Raw genomic sequence first — 23,508 nt, forward strand, 5'->3', positions numbered from 1 at the left:
ATAATGGACAAGGATAGTACTGTTCTATCAGGGGCCAGCTGTTCGGTTCCGCAAAAAACGGAATGCACATGGAAGTAATCCGTATTTTTTGCGGATCCGTTTTTTGCAGACCGCAAAATACTGAAAAAGACATGCGGTCGTGTGCAAAAGGCCTAAGGCCTCTTGCTCACGGCCGTTGTGCAGCCTTTCCGTGCATTGGGGACCGCAATTGCAGTCCCCAATGCACGGGCAACATCCATGCAGCGGGCTGGACCCATTCAACTTGAATGGGTCCGTGGTCAGTCCGCACCGCAAAAAAATATGACATGTCATATTTTTTTGTGGTGCAGAACAATAAAAAGAAACACCACGGAAGCACTCTGTAGTGCTTCCGGTGTTCCGTTCCGTGACTGCATTGCACATCTCCGGAATTGCGGACCCATTCAAGTGAAAGGGTCCGCATCCGTGATGCGGGGTGCACGCGGCCGGCGGCCGTGGATTGCTGACCCGCCTAACTTTGCGGTCATCTAACAGTGTTTCCCAACTAGAGTGCCTCCAGCTGTTGCAAAACTACAACTCCCAGCATGCCCGCACATCCAAAGGCTGTCCAGGCATGCTGGGAGTTGTAGTTTTGCAACAGCTGGAGGCACACTGGTTGGGAAACACTGATCTAACAATCTAGCACAGCGATCAGCAACCTCTGGCACTCCTGGTTTTCTGAAACTACAACTCCCAGCATGCTTCATTCACTTCTATGGGAGAAGAACAGCCAAGCATGTTTGCATGCTGGGAGTTGTAGTTTCTCAGCAGCTGGAGCGCTGAAGGTTGCTGATCTAGCAGATACAGGCTTTTAGGCAAGGCCATATTTATCACTAACCCATGGGCCAAACAATTTGGGGATCATTTGCGATCAGAAATATGCCTATATTAGGTGTATTTCTTGCGCAGATTGCAGTGAAAAGGTAATTTGCACAGCAGTCTGCGGCTTTTCCCTGCTTGCGCCAGGTCTAAGGCCTCATGCCCACGACCGTTGTGTGCATCCGTGGCCGTTGTGCCGTTTTTTTTTCGCGGACCCATTGACTTTCAATGGGTCCGTGGAAAAAAAAAAAAAAAAATAAAAAATAAAAAATAAAAAAAATCGGAAAATGCACAGTTTGGCAGCCGCATCCGTGATCCGTGTTTCCTGGCCGTGAAAAAAATATGACCTGTCCTATTTTTTTCACGGCCAACGGTTCACGGACCCAATCAAGTCAATGGGTCCGTGAAAAATCACGGATGCACACAAGATTGTCATCCGCGTCCGTGATCCGGGTCCATGTCCGTTTTTTCCTATCTTTTCAATGGCAAACTTGACTTAGATTTTCTTTTCATGTCCATGGATCCTCCAAAAATCAAGGAAGACCCACGGACGAAAAAACGGTCACGGATCACGTTTTTGCCGACCTTAAAAAAAACGGTCGCGTACATGAGGCCTTAGGTGTAGAAAATGGTCTAAATGTAAGACAGCTAGGGAGCTGGTGTAGATTTAGAACGCACTGGATCCGCAGAAGTTATAGAGACTAAGGGAAAGGCGTTATTTAATCAAAATCGCCTGGATCTATAAATGTCATACGCTACTGCAAAATAATGTTCATAACTAAATTTCGCTTCACAAGGTTTGATTTTGGTCCGACTTTTCACAGTTGCACCGATGTAAAATTAAATCAGGAGTCCTTTAGTGATTGAAGGGTGACTGGCAGCAGTTTTGCACCTGTTTGAGCTGTTGCATGTGCGCTCGGCAGCTGAAGACATCTGTGTTGGTCCCATGTTCACATGTGCCCGCATTGATGAGAAAAATGATGTCCGTGTAAAACAGGCCAAAGGCAGTTTTCTCTCTGCAACTGCCACGCTCTCTCGGCTTTGATTGACAGCGCCAGGTGTGATGACATTTATACTGCCTGGTCCTGTCAGAGTGCAGAGGGTGCAGCAGTTGCAGAGAGAGCGGAGCCTCTAGGTGTAATGGTACCGCCCCCGTTGCTCCTAGAGGCTCATTTGCATTTATTAAAACATAATTTTTCTCAGTAATGCGGGCACATACGAACATGGGACCAACACAGATGCCTTCAGCTGACAAGCGCACATGTAACAGGTCAGCCAGTGTCATAGGTACAAAACTGCTGACAGATGCCATTTAAATGATTGAACTCATTTGTGCTACATCAAAGGTTGGACTCCTCCATCAAATGTCTATTCCACTATATTGAATGTAGTAAAAAAAAAACATAAAAAGTCAATTTCAATGTGAAAAAAACAAAACATATATACAGTACAAGGTATGGAACCCGAAAAGTTCAAAAGGTCTTCAGTCCTGGTACGGCTGCTCATCACCAAAGTAGGCATCTTGCCAGAACCTTTAAGGTCCATTCACACGTCCGTAAGTGTTTTGCGGACACAATGTGTGCTGTCCGCATCTTTTGCGGCCCCATTGAAAATGAATGGGTCTGCACCCGTTCTGGGGATGCGGACCCATTTTGCGGTCGTGTGAATGGACCCTTAACGAATGGAAATAAACTTTTTTATTAACTTTTTCAGTGGCTTTTGTGATGTGATATCACAGTCAAGTTTAGAACGGCTACATCTGTTCTTGAATTGACCCGGCCATGTTGCTAATATCTGTAGTGAACAGCTCCAGCTACTCAATATACAGCGCTAGCCAATGAATCCAATACAAAAAAAATATACAATTCCATTAAAAGTAGACGTGCACATATTCGGCAAAAATAAAGGGCGACCCTCATATCCATGTCCGGGCCCAAGAAACCCAAGTCCAAAACTGCCTGCATATGTTTTGACTCAGCTGGCCAAACCTATTACTGAGCGTGATGTGCATTCATGCTAAATGTGGTGCAGTCAAGATTCATTTCAGGCTACAAAAATATGGTTGTCCAAATTCACAGGCCTTATGCACACGACTAAGTGTTTTGCTGTCTGCAAAGTGAGGACCTGCAAAACACGGATCCTGGCCTTGTGGATGCCGCCATATTTTTTTTTTTTTTTAAACCCCTGTAGAAATGTTCTATCCTTGTCTGCAAAACAGAGATGAATAGGACATGTTCTATCAATCAGGACAAACAGATGCTGACAGAAAGATGGCGTGCTGTCCGCATCTTTTACAGCCCTGTCGAAATGAATGGGTCTGCATCCAATCTGCAAAAAATGTGCGTGGAGCCTAACATGATGCCACGCTTTTCGTCATTTTAGCTGCAGATCCACCGGTTCCCAAGGCTCCTCTTCTGCCCTCCAGGATGGGTATCCTGCTTCCCGGCCTGCCTGATGCATAGTGTGCATTTGGTAGCCCAATGAAAATGAACTTTCTTTCCAAAAAAAGAGGAAAACTGAACCTCTGATCAGTGGCGTGCTAAGGAGGGGGTGGTCCGCCCCGGGTGCCTGCTCTCAGGGGGTGCCAGAGCCTAGAAGCAATGAGCGCTTCCATCAATATAGATGTGGTCCTATCACTCAGCTCCCTGCGCTCCATCTCCCCCGCACTGAATGATGAAGCAGGAAGACTTCTCTCCGCTCCACCATTCAGCCTGCAGGCACGGATCGCGCTGCCGGCCTGTGTGGGAGGAGCCTGCAGCCTAGAAATCTGCACAAGCTCCTCCCACACAGTGCTGCAGAGCGATCTGCATCTGCAGGGGGGAGAGGACTGTGAGCTTCAGGAACGGGACAAGGCGAGTAGGTACTGTGTTTTTTTTTTTTTTTAGGGGCTACTCTCACACTCGCGTTTGGTGCTGATCCATCATGGATCTGCACAAACGCATCCATTCAGATAATACAACCGCATGCATCCGTTCAGAACGGATCCGTCTGTATTATCTTTAACATTGAAAGTCAATGGAGGACGGGTCAGTTTTCTATTGTGCCATATTGTGTCAGTGAAAACGGATCCGTCCCCATTGACTTGGATTCCTTTGGCTCAGTTTCGTCAGATGGACACCAAAACGCTGCAGGCAGCGATTTGGTGTCCGCCTCCAAAGCGGAATGGAGACGGAATGGCGCCAAACTGATGCATTCTGAGTGGATCCTTATCCATTCAGAATGCATTGAAAGCAAAGCTGATCCGTTTTAGACCGCTTACATCTGGTGGCATCAGAAGTTCAGCTTTCTTTTCTTTGTGGAAAGAGGGTTAAATCTGCATATTTTTCCCCAGAGGAGAATTGCCTGGCCTATTAGACCCCGTCCCTCTACTATGTGCCATCCATAAAGAGAAATAGTAGCTCCCGAATCCCTTTGGTAGCCTAAGACACTTTCTGCTCTCCATGGATTGGCCAGTACTGCTCATGTGAGCATTGCTAGCCAATCCAAGTGCAGGGCTGGACAAGCAGGAAGCATCTTGGACTACCGATGCACAGTATGCATCAGGTAGTCCGAGAAGCGGTGCGGCCATCTTGGATGACAGATGAGGTGCCCGGGAATCAGCAGAACTGCAGCGGAAAAGAAAAATGGAGATCACTAGGCAAGTGCGGTGTTCATTCCCCGGTTAATGAGAACACTTTTTCTTTAACTGCAGGGTCCTTTTAATGCCCTTTTACACGGGTGTTCCTGATTATTGCATGCTTGTTACATGCAGAATTGATAGGGGCTGAATGATCGTTATTATGACTTTTCCCATACGGTTTCCTCTACTTTTAGCAGCTCATCCCTAGTTACAAAGGGCGATGTGCTGCCGATGAACAAGGATTTTACAATATGTGCCACATAAAAGATGAGATCATCCTCGGCTAATGTAAAAAGGCCTTTATAAAATGCTTTGCTGTCCTCATTTTAGGAGATCCTATTTTTTTTTCATGGGTTCCCATCAGGGGCGGATTGGCCATAGACCCTACAGGGATCATTCCCAGTGGGCCAATGTCCATGAGCCCTCCCCGCTGTCTACATACTACTAAGTGAACTATAGGGGTCATTATTAGAGGACGTCCAGGCAGCATGCTGAAGGTAGGGTTGGCTTGGTGTTGTGGTCCACCTCTCACCTCCTAAGCCCCCTGCTCCATAGCCATATTACAGACAATTGGAGTATAGAACGAGGCAGCCATTGATGGTCACCACAGAGGGACAGCTGCTGAGGAGGTATTTTGTGCTGCACTGTGGTATTTGGTCCTGTGGGATGGTATTCTGTGCTGTTCTATGGTATTACTGACCCTGCCAACTTGTATTGGGCTCATCTACTAATGCTGCCCCACCTTCTGTCAATTTGGACCCACCTACAACATTGGGGCATTTTCCTTTTTCCTATATTATTCTAGACTAATTTTTTAGGGATTGAGGTTTCTGAACATTCACGAAGATCCTGCATTCAGGAAAAAGGGAAACTACCGGCCACTGAAAAGTGAGGAAAGTGCCAATTTATCCTATTATAATCTAATACAAGGTACAAAGAACTACATGACATGGTGCTGTAACACACTATGGAGGAAGAAGTGGTAACACCCCTTGGATGCCACAAAAAGGCTTGACACTCACTCAAACTGCAACATACACATGCTGAACACCTACTACCATGAAACCACTACCCAAAAATATTATACCCAATGTCAACTGAAGAAATGGCCTAAAATTAGTCATCAACAATACATTTTGTAAAGGCTTTATTTTAATAATTCTTGTATAACCAAGCAGTTCATTAAAGAGAATGCACAGAAAAGTCATTCCAGCAAATTCAGAATGTTAGAATAAGTTCATACATTCTCTGCCCACCAAGTCAACAGGGAGCAATCGAATCAGTCCTCGAAATTAACAGAAACCGTATTTACATAAATATGCGTGTGGCGCTAAATGGGCTCTAGATGTCTTCTAGTTTTCAGCTACGTCGATCTCTACGGTACACGATGGTAGTCAGAGCTTACATCATACTGATATGGAAGGGGTGAGCAGAGGGTGAAATCTGGTGCATGCAAGAAAAATTAAATACAAAATAGCCAAAAAAAGACAAATTAGTTCAAATTATTCGAATTGAATGAATGAAAAATTTGGGAAGCTTTTTTTTTTTTAAAAAAAGGCACTTGGAGAGTAGGGATCAAATTCTATGGACACAAACTGTACAATGCATTTTTTGCTCAAGTTTAGGAAAATTCTAATAATGTTAATACCAGAAAAGAGATCAGACTCACAGCTGAGTAAAAATATATTACAAAAGAAGATAAAAGCGGATTAAAATGAAAAAAATAAAACCCCCAAAAAGGAATATATTTCTTTACAGCCTTATAAAAAACAAAAAAAAAAACAAAGTAAAACAAAAAATAAAAGCGGCGCATAGGCAAAAATGCCAATTGGTGTAAAAGCAGCAATGCATAGCCTTTTGCAAGAATGTCTACATCGCCTCTGTAGAATACAGATATACAGTACACATTGCGATACTATCGGTTTTTGAAACTACAAGTTGTCTTCATGTGCTCCCGTCGCGGGGAGTTTAGTGGTCAAGACCTAGCAAGAAACAGTCAAGTTCTTAGAGTTCGGTACAAAAGCAAGGCTGGGGTAGTGCTACACTTAACTATCCACTCCTTGACTAACTGTAAAAGATTCCATAAAATCCATCCTGTGTCTTTTCCTTGAAACCATCTGTGAGCCTAGTCTTTATCATCAAAGATCAGGTCCAAATTTCACAAACAGAACCCCTCATCCCCCTACAAAGTAAGCATTCCCGAAAGAAAGAATATTTGGCAATTAACTACTCCATTTTGTAGCCCAGCAACTTATTTCATGTTGAAGGCCAGAAGAGGTCGCTCTTCCCGTTTCTGCCAAGGGCTTTTTTTATTCTCTCCTTGGTCGTCTGAACCATCGTCCTGAATGGAGTAATTGTGGTCAGGGCTGTTTAATGGCACTGGTGAGGAGTCTGCAGTTCGTTTGAAAGTTTCTTCCTGAAGGCTGGGTAGTTGGCCGCAGCTCTTTTTTGCTGGTGCCTCGATGAAAGGTCTATTATCCTCAGGACTACACACAGGTGTTCCACATTCGCTACCGCTTTGGTCCATATCATCTAGATAAACAAGCTGTGTGTAAGCCGTGCTGTCTGACAACTTTTGCTCACGCTGCTGGTGCTCCTGCAAAGTCGGGTGCTGCGAAGACAGATGGTGTTGCAGCATTGAAAATTTTTCAATTCTTCCTTTTCGACCAGATTTTGGTTCGTTCATGTCAACACCAGAGTCTAAACTGGCATCGTTGCTCCCGTTCTTCCCTGCTCTTTGGAGATCAATGTATGAATGTCTAATGTGGGCATTCGTCCGGCCATCTAAAGACACAAACCAGGCACGGGGATGAGGCATAGGTCTTCCTCCACCGAGCTCCATCAGTGCTTTCTCGGTCAACAGCTGCACTTCGCCATTAATCTGAGCAATAGCCGCATCGTTCAACGAAGCCGGAATGGAAACCGATTCGGACATCGCAGGGTTTTGTCCGCACCACTCCATGCCTTCACCATCTTGTAAATGTTGCTGTGACATCGCTTGAGAGTTTAGTTGGTTGGCTTGTACCTGTGGAGGATGTTGACCGTGAGATTTGGAAAGCTCAGCTTGAAGACGTTCCAGTTCATATGGTTGTTCCGCAGACACGATGAGATGTTCTCCTGGAAGCTTCATGTAGTGAGCAGGTATAACCAACGTGGGCAAAACATTTCTGTAAACGCTGTCATTCACCTGATCGACAGAATTGTAGCATATTAGCTGACCTGGACGAGGAAAAGAGGTTGGTCTTTCAAGGTGGTCTACAGACCTAGACATCATACATTCATTAGACCGTCGGTCTATGACCTGCTCTTGTTCAGGAGCAGAAGGCACAGGGTGACTTTGTTCCTGAATGTTTGGCTTACTTCCTGCCGTTACGTGGTTTGCAGATGGATCTTTGTTTTCAACTAAAGACTGACAGATCACAGAGTTGTAACTCCGGCGGTACTCGTCGTTCATGGGAGAAATAAAACCATCTGAGATATCCGCAGACTTTCTTGATTTTAAAATGAACTGATCCAACGATTTATTGTACACCTGTCTCAAGGTCCCACTTGGGGTCAAGTTATCCAAAGACATTCGGCTCTTCTCGTCTTGGTGAGAAAGAAGTTCTTCTCTTGAGCTGAAGTCCCGTGAGGTATTATATGAAGGCTTAAGCATCGGAGTATGCATGTCGATCTCTCCACTGGAGGACATCATCTCCATATGGATGGGGCTGATTAAGTTGATGTGGGACATTGATGTGGCTTGATCTTTCTTGGAAGAATCCAAAGCAGATGTGAGATGAAGCTTCCGGTGATGACGTGGCTTCAAACACTTCCTCCTAAGTAAACAAAACCAGATTTTGTAAATGCTATAAAATGGCATTGCATCAACTTAGTGTCAGATATGGAGACAAAATGCTAAATTGCAGGTGTGTGAACTGGAGACAGCATCCAAGACTTCAAAAAGTTGCATAGAACATATATAAAATAAAAACGTATACAGAACAAGTTAAGGCTCTGTTCACATCACATTTGGGCCTTCTATTGGCGGTATATGTTGGAAGGATTTTCCGATATATACCTATTACACGCTGCTGTATGGGCATTTGTTTTTGCTGCAGCAGTATATTGTGCTGCCCTGCATCACCTCTGTATAGAGAACACAGGATCCTCTGTTCACAGTAGGTGATATCATAGCTTATCTGCTATTTCCTGACCTCTGCACAGGTCACAGAGCAAGCCTAAAAAAATATCCCATAGAAGTCCTGTCCATTGTGTCTACGACCCATGTGACTGCTCTCAAAGAACACGAAGCTTTGACTTATTTCAGGTCTAATGGCCAGTGTGAAGACTATTATTTTAAGATTATTTTTTAAATATAGATAGGGACATGGAAAATTAAAAAAATAAATCACAAAAAATAAAAATAAAAATGTATGTTTAAATAGTCTATCCAGGAATTGATATTGATGACATATCCTTAGGATAGGTCATCAATATCACATCAGCGGAAGTCCGACTCCGACCACTACAGCTGTTTCAGGAAGCCGCGGAGATCACCGGAGTTCCATGGGATGGAGCTGCAACTAGGCCTTTTCACCGATGTATGGTCATGCCACTGGCCTTGGAAGAGGCCTAAGTTCTCACAGAGCTCTGCGGCCTTTTCTAACAGCTTCCGGGATCCCTGCCGATATGATCCTGAGGACAGGTCATCAATATCAATTCCTGATAATCAATTTTATCGCTAGCATATGCTACAACCCTGTAGTCCGCGGGAAGGGGAGGGGCATCCGACCTATGAGACTGCCAGGAAGGAAGGTCGCTACAACGTTTCTCCTGCACCATGACAGGACACCAACTGTGCATGGAACTGTAACACTGGGTGTACAATGTGCATGAAACACCATTAAAGAGCGCAGCACTTAACTAATGCTGTCATCTCTTCAACCTAATGATGTTGGGTCCGAACAGTCAGACCCCCACCAATATGCCATGAATTACTTTGGTGGAGCAAACTCTTTAGAACTAATGATAAAATCTTAGAAGAATGGCTGCAGAAAAAGACCACCTGGTTCGAGATGGAGTCAATTTGTCTCATCAACATCAGTTCTCCACCTGCGAGCGGCTGCCCCCACTGCTGAAGAAGCTCCCCCACTGCCCCTCTGAGTGACAGGGGCAGAAATCTCATCTGGCCCTCACAACCTTGTAGCAGCCCCAGCGCAGTGGCTCTGCATCCAGAGTGGCGACTGTGCATGTGCTGCTACACTTACGGAGATGCAGCTATTCATGCGCCACTACCACGGAAGTGGAGTCACTGTGCTTGCGCCACTACTCAAGGCAGAGGCGTAGGAGCAAGATTGTCAGGCCCAGGCGAGATGTCCCTCCTTGTCAATTAAGTGGCAGGTGGGGCGCCCCTTCAGCAGCGGGGATGCAATGGATGGAGCTGGTTACTGCTCCTGTTCACTTCGAAATCTGGTGTATTTTAGGACTACAGGGAACCACACCACTTTCTCTAAAAACCTTTGATCCTTTTGAAAAGTGTATAAAACACGTAAATGATTTGCGCGCACAATGTATGCTTTTAGTTGTTAAATTCCGGGCATCTAAGCCCTGGATTGGGACAGCCCCAAACCCATTGGGAATCCCCACTTATGGACAAATCTTACATTAACCCTGCATGTTTTCAGCCCGGGACAGCCTGAACTTGCAAGGACTCTCTCTGAAAATTTGGGACAGTTGGAAACGATGCGTTTGCGACTTTTTGTGACAGAATTCTGGAGCATTTTGCTTAGTAAATCTTCCCCATTATCTCTTATAATACACACCTCAGCTGCTGCAGAAACTCTTTCTAAAGACAAAGGGGGCACTTTCTGTTCAACGCTTATACAAAATACCCCCACATCTTTTCCCATAAAGAAAGTCTGCAGCAACTATGGCAGGTCCGTCCATCTGGGGATGGCAGAGGAGAAAGTACTTGTGACAGAAGCAATCTGGCAGACCACTTTTGAAGGAAGAGATCAGCAGCGCCTTTGTAACGCCAATCACCTCTGTCCATACAAACACATACAGGCAGGTAAATGGAAATATGTACAGTATACACACATATACATACATGAGCGTACTAGCATAGAGTAGTGGCGCTTGTGCATTACAGCGCAGTTCGCGTACACTTACCTGCAGTAGTACACCAGGAGACAGAACAGGACCAGGAGGATGAACACAATCCCTCCTAATATTGCCAGGAGGAATAATGTGTGGTAGCTTGTGATATCTTGCGTCACCACAGAACCTGAAAACCAAAAGGAAACCGATGAATCGGACATCATTCAACAGACAATCCAACAAGCAGCTCCGCATAGGTAAAACAAACGTATGAGCAATGGGATCCCCAAATTTACTGTTCCTCATCACTGCCAGACAGACTGCAAGAGTTTATATGGCGTGGGGGTCGAGCATACGAGTGCCGCACCATCACAGGACTGATGCACAAGATTCTGGTCCAGATTTACTAAGGTGTCTGCACCTAGAATGGGTCTAAAAAGTGGTGCAATTTTGGCGCAACAAGGGTTTCCGAAAATTTTCCAAAAAGTTAATAATGGGAAGAAGTGTGGCTTCATGGAAAGACGCGTAACTTAAGGTGCACCATTTTGCAACAATTCTGGTGTAAAAATTTGCGTAAGTCAACCAATAGTTAGTATGAGTCTGAGAAAAAGGTCTCTCCCTGCACCAGATCTATCATCCATCCTGAGCCCCTGTGATAAATCTGCTGTGGTCTAAGATTACGCCATCTACAGCATTTGTAAATCTGCCCCACTGTGTATTCATATTTCAGGTGTCCCAGGATTTTGAAGACCACTAATGTTCCTCCTAGATGATCCTGAGCACCACAAGACAGAGGCTGATGATTTGGGATACTATTGAAAAGGTCCCATCATCTAACCATCAGGGACGAAAGGGACACGTACTGACACACAGACTGATGCCGTAGGACCGTCAACCAGCCAGCAGATCATGAATCGTATGTAGTATCTCAGCAGGGGTTTGGATGTCATTGCACTGCTGGCTGAGAGCTGGCACCTGGGACTGGGAACTTAAAGTGGATCTAGAAAAAAACTAAACTTAAAGTGTTCCCATGTTGTAGGCGGGTTCAAATTGACAGAAGACGGGGAAACACAAATAGGTGGGGACAACAGATTTAGGCTGGGCCAGCAATACCACAGTGCAGCACAAAATACCGCCCCAGCCAAACCAAATACCACAGTGCAGCACAAAATACCGCCCCAGCAGAAACAAATACCACAGAGCAGCACAAAATACCGCCCCAGCCAAACCAAATACCACAGTGCAGCACAAAATACCGCCCCAGCCAAACCAAATACCACAGTGCAGCACAAAATACCGCCCAAGCCGAACCAAATACCACAGTGCAGCACAAAATACCGCCCCAGCAGAACCAAATACCACAGTGCAGCACAAAATACCGCCCCAGCCAAACCAAATACCACAGTGCAGCACAAAATACCGCCCCAGCCGAACCAAATACCACAGTGCAGCACAAAATACCGCCCCAGCCGAACCAATACCACAGTGCAGCACAAAATACCGCCCCAGCCAGAACCAAATACCACAGTGCAGCACAAAATACCGCCCCAGCAGAACCAAATACCACAGTGCAGCACAAAATACCCGCCCCAGCCAGAACCAAATACCACAGTGCAGCACAAAATACGCCCAGCCCAACCAAAAGACCAGCCAGCAGAACCAAATACCACAGTGCAGCACAAAATACCGCCCCAGCAGAACCAAATACCACAGTGCAGCACAAAATACCGCCCCAGCAGAACCAAATACCACAGTGCAGCACAAATACTGCCCCAGCAGAACCAAATACCACAGAGCAGCACAGAATACCGCCCCAGCCAAACCAAATACCACAGTGCAGCACAAAATACCACCCCAGCAGAGCCAAATACCACAGTGCAGCACAAAATACCACCCCAGCAGAGCCAAATACCACAGTGCAGCACAAAATACCGCCCCAGCAGAACCAAATACCACAGTGCAGCACAAAATACCGCCCCAGCAGAGCCAAATACCACAGTGCAGCACAAAATACTGCTGCCATCGCCACTGCATTCAACTGGCTCACCGTCCTGAAGATGGCGATACAGTTGAGTTCAGCAGGCGGCCGTAAGGAGGGCTTGGGTGCCTCCCCTGGGCAGCAGCCAAAACCATATCATAGGGAATTAACATTAGGGCAAGAGCCACCTCACATATAGTTTTACCTTTCAAAAGGTAGGTTCACAAGAGGGAGTTTTGTTGAAGAAATTTCTGAAAATCAGTTCCATTCATGTGACCTGTCAAGTACGTGGATTTCTGCAACAAATCTGCCACATGTCAATTCACCCTAAAGGCCAGTTCACACTGAGGTTTTCGCTGCTGTTTTTTTGGAACATTTCTGCCTTAAAATAAGCTACAAAAACTCTATTCAAAAACAGCCTGCCATTCACTTCAATAGGAAGTGGCACTTCATGTGAAAAAAATAAGCGTGGGGAAAGAAATAAGCAGCGTGCCCTCACTTGGGGCGGAATCTCCCATTGAAAAGAACCAAAAGCTGAAAATTCTGTTTTGTATTGAACACACAAGCGCTGAAAAAAAGTGCACGAAAAATACACTGAAAAAAATAATTACAGTAAATAAATGCAGATTCCTGAATTTTTTTGACAGATTTTCTAAATCCGTCGTGTGACGTACCCCAACGCTCTGGGATGACGCAGTTCTGGCACCATTCTCTAAAAGGACTAAATATATAGAATTCTAATAAAAGGCTTATGGTGTCACCATCTGTCAGGATCTTAATCGAATCCAGCGCCTGACAAACTTTTAAGACTTCTTACCTGGCTTTGAAGGAGACATGGCGGCAACCCAGTATCCCATCTGTGGAGCGATGTAGGTCCAGGTGAGCCGGGGTCCTTCTTGCTGGATGATTCCTATGCTGCTCTTCACCCACGTTCCTGCCAATGACAAATACTGAAGAATTAAGAACATGTACAGTCACACCGAGGCGCCGAGACCTGACCTGGGCCATAATTGTGTCCAACTACTTCCCTTCTGCGGCAGGCTGTAAACGGACATTAGTCTACCCCAGCATTCACGAGTTATGTCAACTGCTAGAGCACCAATATTTTGTACTTTAAAAATTGCAATATACTGCCAATATGATAAAAAGTACAAATAAATAAATATTAAAATACTATTTTTCTTCCCCATCAATAATGTGTTTAAATAAAATTCCTCTTTCGGACGGAGTGTCCCCTCAACACACACAAAAGCTACATAGAAGACGTTAAGCTCTTGCGAGCGGGGCCCTCACTCCCCATTTTAATTATTGCTCTGTTATTTATGACTGTTTGCACATGAGCACTGCTGATTATAAAGTGCTGCGGAATATGTTTGCGTTCTATGAATAAAGATTATTATGATGATGATTAGTATTGATCGGAGGTCCACTGCTGTACCAATAGTAGAACTACCTCAGACAACCACTGGATGGAGCTGTTGGGGCATAAAACATTTCCCACTTGTCACTGGGTAAAAGGCACAATTTTCAAATGGAACAAATTAAAATGTGTATTTTCTTTTACACGTGACTTTTTCGCATTTTTGCAGCACGTTTAACACCTACCTGCTACCTACATACTACCGACAACCCCTTTTTATATAAGCTATGATGTAATGCATAACTATCGAATGTGCATCCTCGCTACACTGATCGGTGGGGCTGATGATCGCAGGAATGAATGCTCCTACTAATGTTCCTTCCTGATTATTAGACCAGTATATGAGAGAGATCCTATCTCTGCTGCAGCCCTATGGGCCATAGACACAATGGACAGGAGGGGACCTCAGTGACTTCTACGGGAGAGTTTTCTAGGCCTGCCACGTGCAGAGGTCATTGGACAAGGGAAGAAGAAAAACTATTGTGGTGGATCCTGTCTTATCTGTCATTCTAATCCTGCCTATAATGAGATCACCTGTGTGTATAGATGAGCAGGTAACTGCAGTAAAGTGACGCCAAATACTAGGCTAAAGCTGGATATACACAGGGCCGACTGAGCAGCTGATTGTCGGAAAGGAAGCGTTCCTTCCTGACAGTCGGCTGCTCGTTCAGTGGAGACTGCTGCATGTACATGCGGTGATCTCCTCCACTGTATGAGGACGAGGGATCTCTGTTTAGACCACACGATCTGCTGCCCAGAAGCAGTGATCAGCGGTGCCTGCTTCTATCATCGGGTGATCCTGTTGGTCATGCCGGCACCGCTGATCATTGCTTCTAGGCAGCAGATCGATCTGGCCATGTAAAAGGTTTTGGCGACACATTTACATGGCCAGATCGTCGGGGTCGTTTCCTATAATCTGCCCGATTCTCGGTCGGTGTAAATGCATCTTTAGTTGCTAGTGGGAAAACTGCAGGATTTTATGTTTTTTGTTTAAATAATCGACATGAAAAATTACAAACATCATAAAAAATTATTTAAAAACATCTGTCAACAATACGTCATTTTCTGAGGACACGTTTCTTTTAAAACTGGGCAGGTGTACACTTCTGGGATGTCTAATAATCCAGAATTCTGAGGATATGCAGCGCGCCCGGCCCGCTGTAGAACTGGAGAAGATGGGAGTGGTGGAGGAGGTGGCAATGAGGGTAGCTGTAGTCCTCACAGTAGTTAATCCCTCTCTCTCTTTCTAGCGCTCCCTGGTGATGGGAAGGCGCATCCTTCCTTCCCTCAGGGGACATCCTAGACTTTTAGGGCACCTGCCTGGTGGTGGCTGGGGTGCCATCAATGTTACGTGGATGAGAAGCAGGAGGGCCGGCAGATGAATGGTGGGGTCAATGACCAGGCCCGCTTGGTTATAATAAATAGAGTTTCTCTTTACTGAGCAGATGATGGGAGTCACAGTACAAATGCAAGCAGCAGGCACGGTTCTCAGGTAATACACAGAGTAGACCTTTCAAAGGTTATATAGAAGGTGGCAATGATGGTAGTAGTCTTCCCTGAGTCTCTCTCTAGATACTCTATGTAATCTTCCCGAATAACCACAGGAGTGCAATCACTCTCAATATACTTTCTGCAGTCCCGGGTTGCAGGGTGCAGTCCTAGATCAGATGGCTAGTCCGTCTCAGAAGTGTGGTGGGCGCCAGAATAAATTACCCCTTTCCACATGCAGTAAAGTCTTTTGCCATAAACATGCGTTTACCTTACTGTGTCTGACCAGCACAGCCTTTTGGTGGTTCTCAACTTTCTGCAGGTATTCAATGCTTTCGCACTCTCAGGGATAATCCTTAGTAAGGTTGCTTTTTCTCTCTGGGAAGATTCTACTTTCGGGAATGGTGTTTTCCTGGATAAGGCTTCTCTTTGGGCCTACTTGGCAAATCACTAGCTCTGCAGGCTAATCACTCTCACCCATGCGGTCTGTAAACCAGCTACAACTCACCAGAGGGGGCAGGACCAGCCTGTATCCTGACAACCAGCTAAAGATTTCCAGATTTAACTACTTCCTTCCTATATATCACCTTTGGGATTTACGGTGCACAAAATCATCACAGTGAACATTTTAAAATGGTTAACCTAAATGTAATTTTTTAATAGCAAATCTCAGCCTTAACCCTTTAGCAGTGGACCACTGGGTCACTGCAGATAGGTCATCAATATCTGACTGTTGAGGGTCCTGACTCCCGACACCCCATGCAGATCAGCTGTTTGAATTGGTGTTGTCAGTAGACAATCCACGAAAATAATACAACTTCTTCATAAATATGGCAAATACTAAAGTACTCATCCCTTACAATGGACTAATAAAATCGTTGGAAGTCTGATCCTATCAATCTTTTTTCACTAGGCCTTTACAAAAAACTAATCAGTGAGGGAAATAAAAACTAGTTGAAGGGGGTTGCCCGATTTACACAACCGTGTTGTAACAATAGAATAGATGCCCAGCTACTGCCACCCCCAGCAATCACCTACAATCTGCGAGAACCCAGCAGAAAGGGTTTACTTCCACTACAGCGCCACCACAGGAGAAATTAAGCATTACATGGTGCCCATTAAAATCAATGTATGTGTAAAGTGTATGTGTAAAACAGAAACTATGACAAAGTGCCAGCTTTCTCACACTAATGGCGCCAAGTGATCTCACTAAGTAATGCAGGCTAATGTTTTACTGCAAATTTTCTGTTTTGATGGGGAAAATAAAAAAAAAGCACCATTTTTTCTGTTAAAGGGACTGTGCCACCATAAAATGTTATTTTAATATAATTCAGTAAGAAAACTAGATACCGTACTTTTGTAATTTACTTTCTGTTACAACAGTGCTCCAAGTGTGAGATATTCTCTTGATTTAGTTACAAAGGCGCCCCTGGTGTTTAATCTGCATAGTAATGTGCACGTCCACCTACTGAGATGGTCGCATTTACTGTTAGGTGGTGAGACAGTTACAGGGAGAGAGCTGCAGCTGTAAGGACACACTTCTTAAGGCCTCTTGCACATGAACGTGTGCGCCCCGTGGCCGTGCTGCAGCCCACGAATTGCGGGCCGCAATGCACGAACACCAACCATAAGGCACCTACAGCGGATCACAGACCCATTCACTTTAATGGGTCCGCGATCCGCCAGTTCCACAAAAAGATAGGACATGTTCTATCTTTTCGCAGGAACGAAAGTACGGGACGGAAACCCTACGGAAGCACTCCGTAGTGCTTCTGTTCCGCACCATTCCACATCTCCGGATTCGTGGACCCATTCAAGTGAACGGGTCCGCATCCGTGATGCGGAATGCCCACGGAGCGCACACGTTCTTGTGAAAGAGGCCTAAGCCTGTGATGGCTAACCTCCAGCACTTCAGCTGTGGTCAAACTACGACTCCCAAGATGCACACTTGCTTGGCTGTTCTCAGAACTCCATAGAAATGATTGGAGCATGCTGGGAGTCGTAGTTTCACAACAGCTGGAGTGCCGGAGGTTAGCCATCACTGGCCTAAGCTGTGACAGAGAGCTGCAGCAGAAAGGGCATGCCTCCCAAGAAAGGACACACTCCCTGAGCTGCCAGCCTGAAGAAATTCTAGCAGAAAAATTGGAACTGTAAGGAATGGAGATCTCTGGATCCATGTGAGGTACAGGGCCGGTTCAATCTTGTTACAAAGAGATTGTCCTGTACTATATGATGTCTGATCTTCATTTTTTACATCATTCATGAATTAACCCCTTTAAATGTGACCGAATTTGCAAAGGAGGTCTCCAATGCAGGTCTGAACAGAGCCTTATTTTTGGGGGGAGGGTGGGGGTGTACATTTTTGCAACGACCTTGATACAGCTCATCTCATTTTTATTTGACCCAGTTTTTACAAATTTATTAAATTCCATAATTGTCACCCTTCGTACAGAGCTAGGCTAAAACACAGCGGCGCCAGCTTCCAGCAGATCAGTCCATAAGAAGCGCTCGGTAATTGTGAATATTTAATCATCGTTAACGTGTTAAACGCTCGCTTATTAGACATGACAACTGCTCCTTTTAACCATCCCCGGGTACCATCTGACACCCCGCCATTGTCACGTTAATATTCATGTGTCAGATGGGACAAGAATTTACAAATCTTAGCCGGAAATGAAAGAGAAATAAATAAAAGCGGATCTGAAATATTTGCCTTTCGTTAGCCGTGCGGCAGATGTTCAATGCACGCTTAAAAAAAATAATAATCCGGAAAACAAGGAATGTTTAGGAGCCGGGGACTGCGGAGGACTTTGTAGTGCAAATGAGGAGAGGAATCGGCTAAAAACCCAGCTTTCCACCGCGGCTATGACATCTGTGTGACGAGGGCTGATGAATATTTAATTGGAATTGATATTTCATTCCATACAAAATGCTTAACAAGCAAAATGATCAGCCCATTACTCCATAAAACTCGACTGAATCAGCAAAACGAGGCTCAAATCACTTTAAAAAGGTGACCCCTTAAAGGAGTTTTCCAGGAGTACAATTTAGATGGCCTATCCTCAGCATACTGTAGGTCAGTGGGGGGTCTGACTCCCAGCATCCCAGCCGATCAGCTGTTGGCAGAGGCAGCGACACTCCCTGGAGCCCCGTGGCCAGTGACATCACATTCATCGGTCACGTGGCCTATCTGCAGCTCAATCCCATTCAAGTGAATAGGCCTGGTCTGCAAATACCAAGAAGCATAGCCACTATACAATGTAAGGCGCTGTGAGGAGGTCGCAGCACTAGTCCCAAGCGCTGCAGCCCTTTCAAACAGCTGGAACAGCAGGCTGTTGGGCCCCCGTCAACCTGATATTGATGACCTATCCTCGGGATAGGTCATCAATATTCTACTCCTGGAGAAAAAAAAACTTTAACACTGAAGGTATTTGTTTGGCGCTGCTGGGGAGATATGTTGTGCTGCACTGTAATACTTGGCACTGCTGAAGAGGCATTGTGCGCTGCACTGTGCTATTTGCTGGTGCTAGGAGGTAGGCTGTGCGCTACATAGCGGTATTGGCTGCTGCAAAATGGTATTTGTTTGGCGCTGCTGGGGAGATATGCTGTGCTGCCCTGTGTTGTTTGGTGGTGGTAGGATGTGTGCTACATAGCGGTATTGGTTGGAGCAAAATGGTATTTGGCGCTGCTGGGGAGATATGCTGGCTGCCCTGTGTTTGGTGGTGGTAGGATGTGTGCTACATAGCGGTATTGGTTGGAGCAAAATGGTATTTGGCGCTGCTGGGGAGATATGCTGGCTGCCCTGTGTTTGGTGCTGCTAGGTAGTAGGGTGTGTGCTACATAGCGGTATTGGCTGGTGCTGCTGGGGAGATATGCTGGCTGCCCTGTGTTTGGTGCTGCTAGGTAGTAGGGTGTGTGCTACATAGCGGTATTGGCTGGTGCTGCTGGGGAGATAGGCTGTGCTGCCCTGTGTTTGGTGCTGCTAGGTAGTAGGGTGTGTGCTACATAGCGGTATTGGCTGGTGCTGCTGGGGATAATATGGGTGCTGCACAATGGCATTTATTTGGTGCCATATGGAAGTATTTGCTCCTGAGACCAGTGTAGAAAAAAGTCTGAGAAGCTCTGGTCTGAACTAAATCAGATATTATCCACTGAAATTGATCGTTGCAGTGCAAGAGAGGACAAGAATGCATGCACAAAAATGTAACCCATTAAATAACCTTTAGACCATTTCCACATGCCACGCCAAATCTTCTCCTTGCCCCGGGTCTCCCTAAACTCCAACAATAAGTGGTGCTTTGCTATCAGTAAAGATGAGTGTTAGGGTGCCCCCTGCAGGATCAGTCTGAGCTCTGCAGCTAGTCGAACTCCAAGGACTGTAGATATGTGACATCTGTTGGGGCAGGGGGTTTGGACTGTTCCGAGATGACCCAATCTTATACGTGGGAAACACTTGAAGAAATACTGGAATGTCCGTAAGAAACCAGCAGTCCCAACTTAAATAGAAGCAAATGTGACATCTGTTCCCTGATTTAATGAGCTGAGGGGGTGGGAATTGAGGAAACGTACGGGATTAGCATATTGGCAAGACGAGGCCTGACAGCAGAAGACAGAAATCCGCAGAACCGTGAAGGCTCCTGATGAGGTGCCGATATATAAAGAACGCCTGTGCATTCACACACAGTGGATGAATAGCAGATTTTGCACAAAACTGCTGTAAAAACTTTTGTTACAAGAAACACAAATTAACCGCCACGTGTGAATACACCCTCAAAAGTGCAGCGTAACATAAAAAAATAATCAGCGGTCGATGTCAAGAAACCTGAGATATGTACGGTAAAGACGAGCTGCAATACCAGACAACCTGTGGACAGGTGTGGCGCTATTTCTGGAAGAAAGCAGCTTTTTTTTTTTTACTTTTTTTTTTAAACCCTGGACAACACAAATACTGAACCCCTTCTAAATATTCCAGTTCCAGTCTTGTAAGAATCTGTTTCATCACGCAGTCTATTGCAGACAGGGGAGAAAATATTCACGGGTGCAGAGACTTTCCGGTCACTTATCCCATTATAGGACACAGAATACATGTACATACGTTTGAGAGGAAGTTTAATGTAAACTGTTAAATGTACTGGCCCTTTAAATGCCCAGCATAGGTCATTGTGCGTAGAATTTTATATTTATTTTCATTTCCTGTTTTTTTTTTTTATTATAATTTTTTAAACCACATGATTTACAGAAGACCAAATTCTTGGAACGGATTCCCTTTTAAAATTTGTTATTTTCAAGTTGCCGAGCAACAGGACTACTCTTGCGCTATTCCCAGCCATCCATCTTCCTCCGCTACAGGCTCTAAAATAGTAAATTCCTCTCTGAATACATATTTCACAGCGGGGAACGTCTCAATAAAAAAATAAAAAATAAAATATATATTATTTTAACCCTTTGGAAGTATCCTAGTTTGGGCCTCTGGGTCTCAGGGATATTTTTGTTTTTCGAGAGGATGGACTGCTCACCATGGTTCTCTCTAATGGACCATTCATCAGGTGCACATTAAAGGGGTTAAAGGTCAGCAATATCAGATCAGTGGGGTTCCCACAGCCCGGCACCCTCACTGATCAGTCGTTTCAGGCCGGCACCGGAAATTATACAGAGGATGGAAGGCTCCATATACTGTGTAGTTTCCAGTGCTGGCCTACAGGAGTTCAGCTCCTATTCGCGTGAATGGGAGCGGAGCTGCAGTACCCAGGCATTGCCACCAAATTGTTTTTGGAATTTTATGCCAATCACAATGCTGCGTTAATATTATGGTACCTTAAAGGGGTTCTCTGGGAATTAAGAAAATTTTAATACTTAAATATTATTTCATTATAAATGTATTCAAAAATACCTTACTATTAGTTATAATGGCTGGTTTCGTCTGGGGAGCAACCATTAGGAAAAACAAAATGGCCGCTGTCTTATTAGTACACACAGAACCTGTCCTAATCACACAGCAGGACAAGTTACTTCACTACACTGGGCGAAAGAGCTGCCTCATCCTCCTCTCTACTTGTCAGGGATTATGATCCGGAATACAGTTTAATATGGTTATCAGCTGAATCGCTCTAGGAATGGAGTTCATGAGCAGCAGCCCTTGTATGTAGTGTCCATTACCACAGTCTGTCCTGTCCGTCCTCTCGTCACTTCATGTCTCCTCATTAACTCCATTCCTACAGAGATTCAGCTGAAGATCTTATCTGTATTCAGGATCATAATCCCTGACAAGTAGGAGAAGGAGGATGAGGCAGCTCTTTACCTCAGTGTTGTGAAGTAACCTGTCCTGTTAGGACAGGTTTTGTGTGCACTAATAGGACAGCGGCCATTTTGTTTCTTCTAATCTTTGCTGCCCAGACAAAACGAGTCTTTATAACTAAATGAAAGGTATTTGGGAATATATAATTATAAGAAAGTAATATTTAGGTATTTTAATTTTCTTAATTGCCGGAGAACCCTTTAAAGGCTATGTACACCTCTAAAGGGGTGGCAATTTTTTTTATTTTTCCATTATATTCATTTTGAACTCAAAATCATTTTTTTAAATTGTTCTTTATTAAACATGATGAGCCATTTTCCCTGCACAGCTTTGAGTTTATCCACTAGCAGTAGATATTTTCTCCTTTTTCTGTCAGGCTGGGAGCTGATGGCTCCTTATCTCTGACCGTATAAACACCCATTAAAGCTCAATTCTTATCTTGCTTGATTAAGCGTTTATGACCCTTTAGTAATTTACAGATATGGGTTATTAGACAAGGGACACAAAGTGAAAGTAGCATTCACACAGCTAGAAAAATAGTTAACTCTTTGTGACAGAACGGCTCAATATTTGTAATAAAGACCAATTGAAAAAATGAATTTTAGCCCAAAATGAGTAAAATGCTATAGATACATATACACACATACATACATATACACACACACACAAAAATGGCCCCAAAAGGTGTACATAGCCTTTAATTCTACGGATCGTTAAGACTGCGATGATACCAAACATGTATTTGTTTTAGGACGTGCTATTTTTAAGTTGAATATGCACCAACCATACCTTCCCAATTCATACTTACCTAGCCTTGCCGTTACGCAGACTTTAACACAGCGGTGTGTGCGGTTCCCGAGCAGAGGTTGTGATAAGCTGCCCTGGAACCTGTACAGGTAATAACTCTGCAGTTTACTTGGCTGGCTTTGCTCAGCTCTCAGCCATCTTGGTAACCCCATGGGGTGTGCTGACAAGCTGAAAAAGGGAACACGCTGGTCTGTGAAACTGACTGCGGCATCTAAGGGAGTTAAACAGGGATCAGAAGTATACCTATAAATTAGTTTCTGTGCCTATACTACTATCATGAGCATGTACTATTATGTTTCCAATATTATAGTGACAGAGATTGTATTGTTCTTTTAGGCTGTAAGAAGTTCCTTTTTAAAGGGGTTTTCCAGGAGTTGAATACCTCCAGGATAGGTCTTATTATTAGATCTGAGGGGGGGTTCCAACTCCACGCACCCCCACGATCAGCTTGAAGAGACTGCGGCGCTCCGGTAAGCACTGAGGCCTCCTCACAGCGCTGTATATTGTAAAGTGGCTGTGTTTGGTATTGCAGTCTAAGCCCATTAACTTGAATGGGACTGAGCTGCACCTAGGTCATGTGACCGACGAGTGTGACGTCACCGGCCTAGGGCGCTCATTGGAACACTTTAGTCTCTTCAAACAGTTGATCGTCAGTTCCACAAATCAGATATTGAGGACGTATCCCGAAGATAGGCCGTCTATATCAAAATCCTGGAAAACCCCTTTAACCTTGTGCTAATTGAATAAGATGATGTTTTCTTCTCCATTCACATACGAAGTCAAGTAAAAAGTCCGATCTGTATCTGACCACCTCTGGGACCTTTTCCTATCTCCAGAAAGAGGCTGTCGCACGCAGCTGGGGATGGAGAGGTGGACGCGCATGCGCAGTGCTCTCCATTCACTTCAATAGTACTTCCGAAAAAAGCCAGAGCCGGAGTGTGCTTTTACTCTGCCATCACCGGCAGCATCCCATTGAAACAGGG

General features: G+C 44.9%; 1 protein-coding gene across 1 annotated transcript; it reads right to left on the reverse strand.

Annotated features, from left to right (window-relative positions):
- Nucleotides 1-6,392: 6,392 nt before the first annotated feature.
- Nucleotides 6,393-22,677, reverse strand: FAM171A1 (family with sequence similarity 171 member A1). The gene is made up of 4 exons (XM_044295582.1): nt 22,527-22,677; nt 13,333-13,449; nt 10,610-10,724; nt 6,393-8,274 (listed from the first exon to the last, which is right to left on the reverse strand). Exons 1-4 carry the CDS (start codon nt 22,675-22,677, stop codon nt 6,708-6,710), a joined length of 1,950 nt encoding a protein of 649 aa, XP_044151517.1. The 3' UTR covers nt 6,393-6,707.
- Between the last annotated feature and the right edge of the window lie 831 nt (nt 22,678-23,508).

The sequence above is a fragment of the Bufo gargarizans genome, chromosome 5 (assembly GCF_014858855.1).
Source record: "Bufo gargarizans isolate SCDJY-AF-19 chromosome 5, ASM1485885v1, whole genome shotgun sequence".
Classification (NCBI taxonomy): domain Eukaryota; kingdom Metazoa; phylum Chordata; class Amphibia; order Anura; family Bufonidae; genus Bufo; species Bufo gargarizans.

Coding starts and splice junctions, on each gene's coding strand:
- FAM171A1 (XM_044295582.1), bottom strand. CDS start 22,677: ATGGGGTTACCAAGATGGCTGAGAGCTGAGCAAAGCCAGCCAAGTAAA. Junction 10,725..13,332: donor CATGTCTCCTTCAAAGCCAG/GTAAGAAGTCTT, acceptor TTTGGTTTTCAG/GTTCTGTGGTGACGCAAGAT. Junction 8,275..10,609: donor CTCCTGGTGTACTACTGCAG/GTAAGTGTACGC, acceptor TTGTTTACTTAG/GAGGAAGTGTTTGAAGCCAC.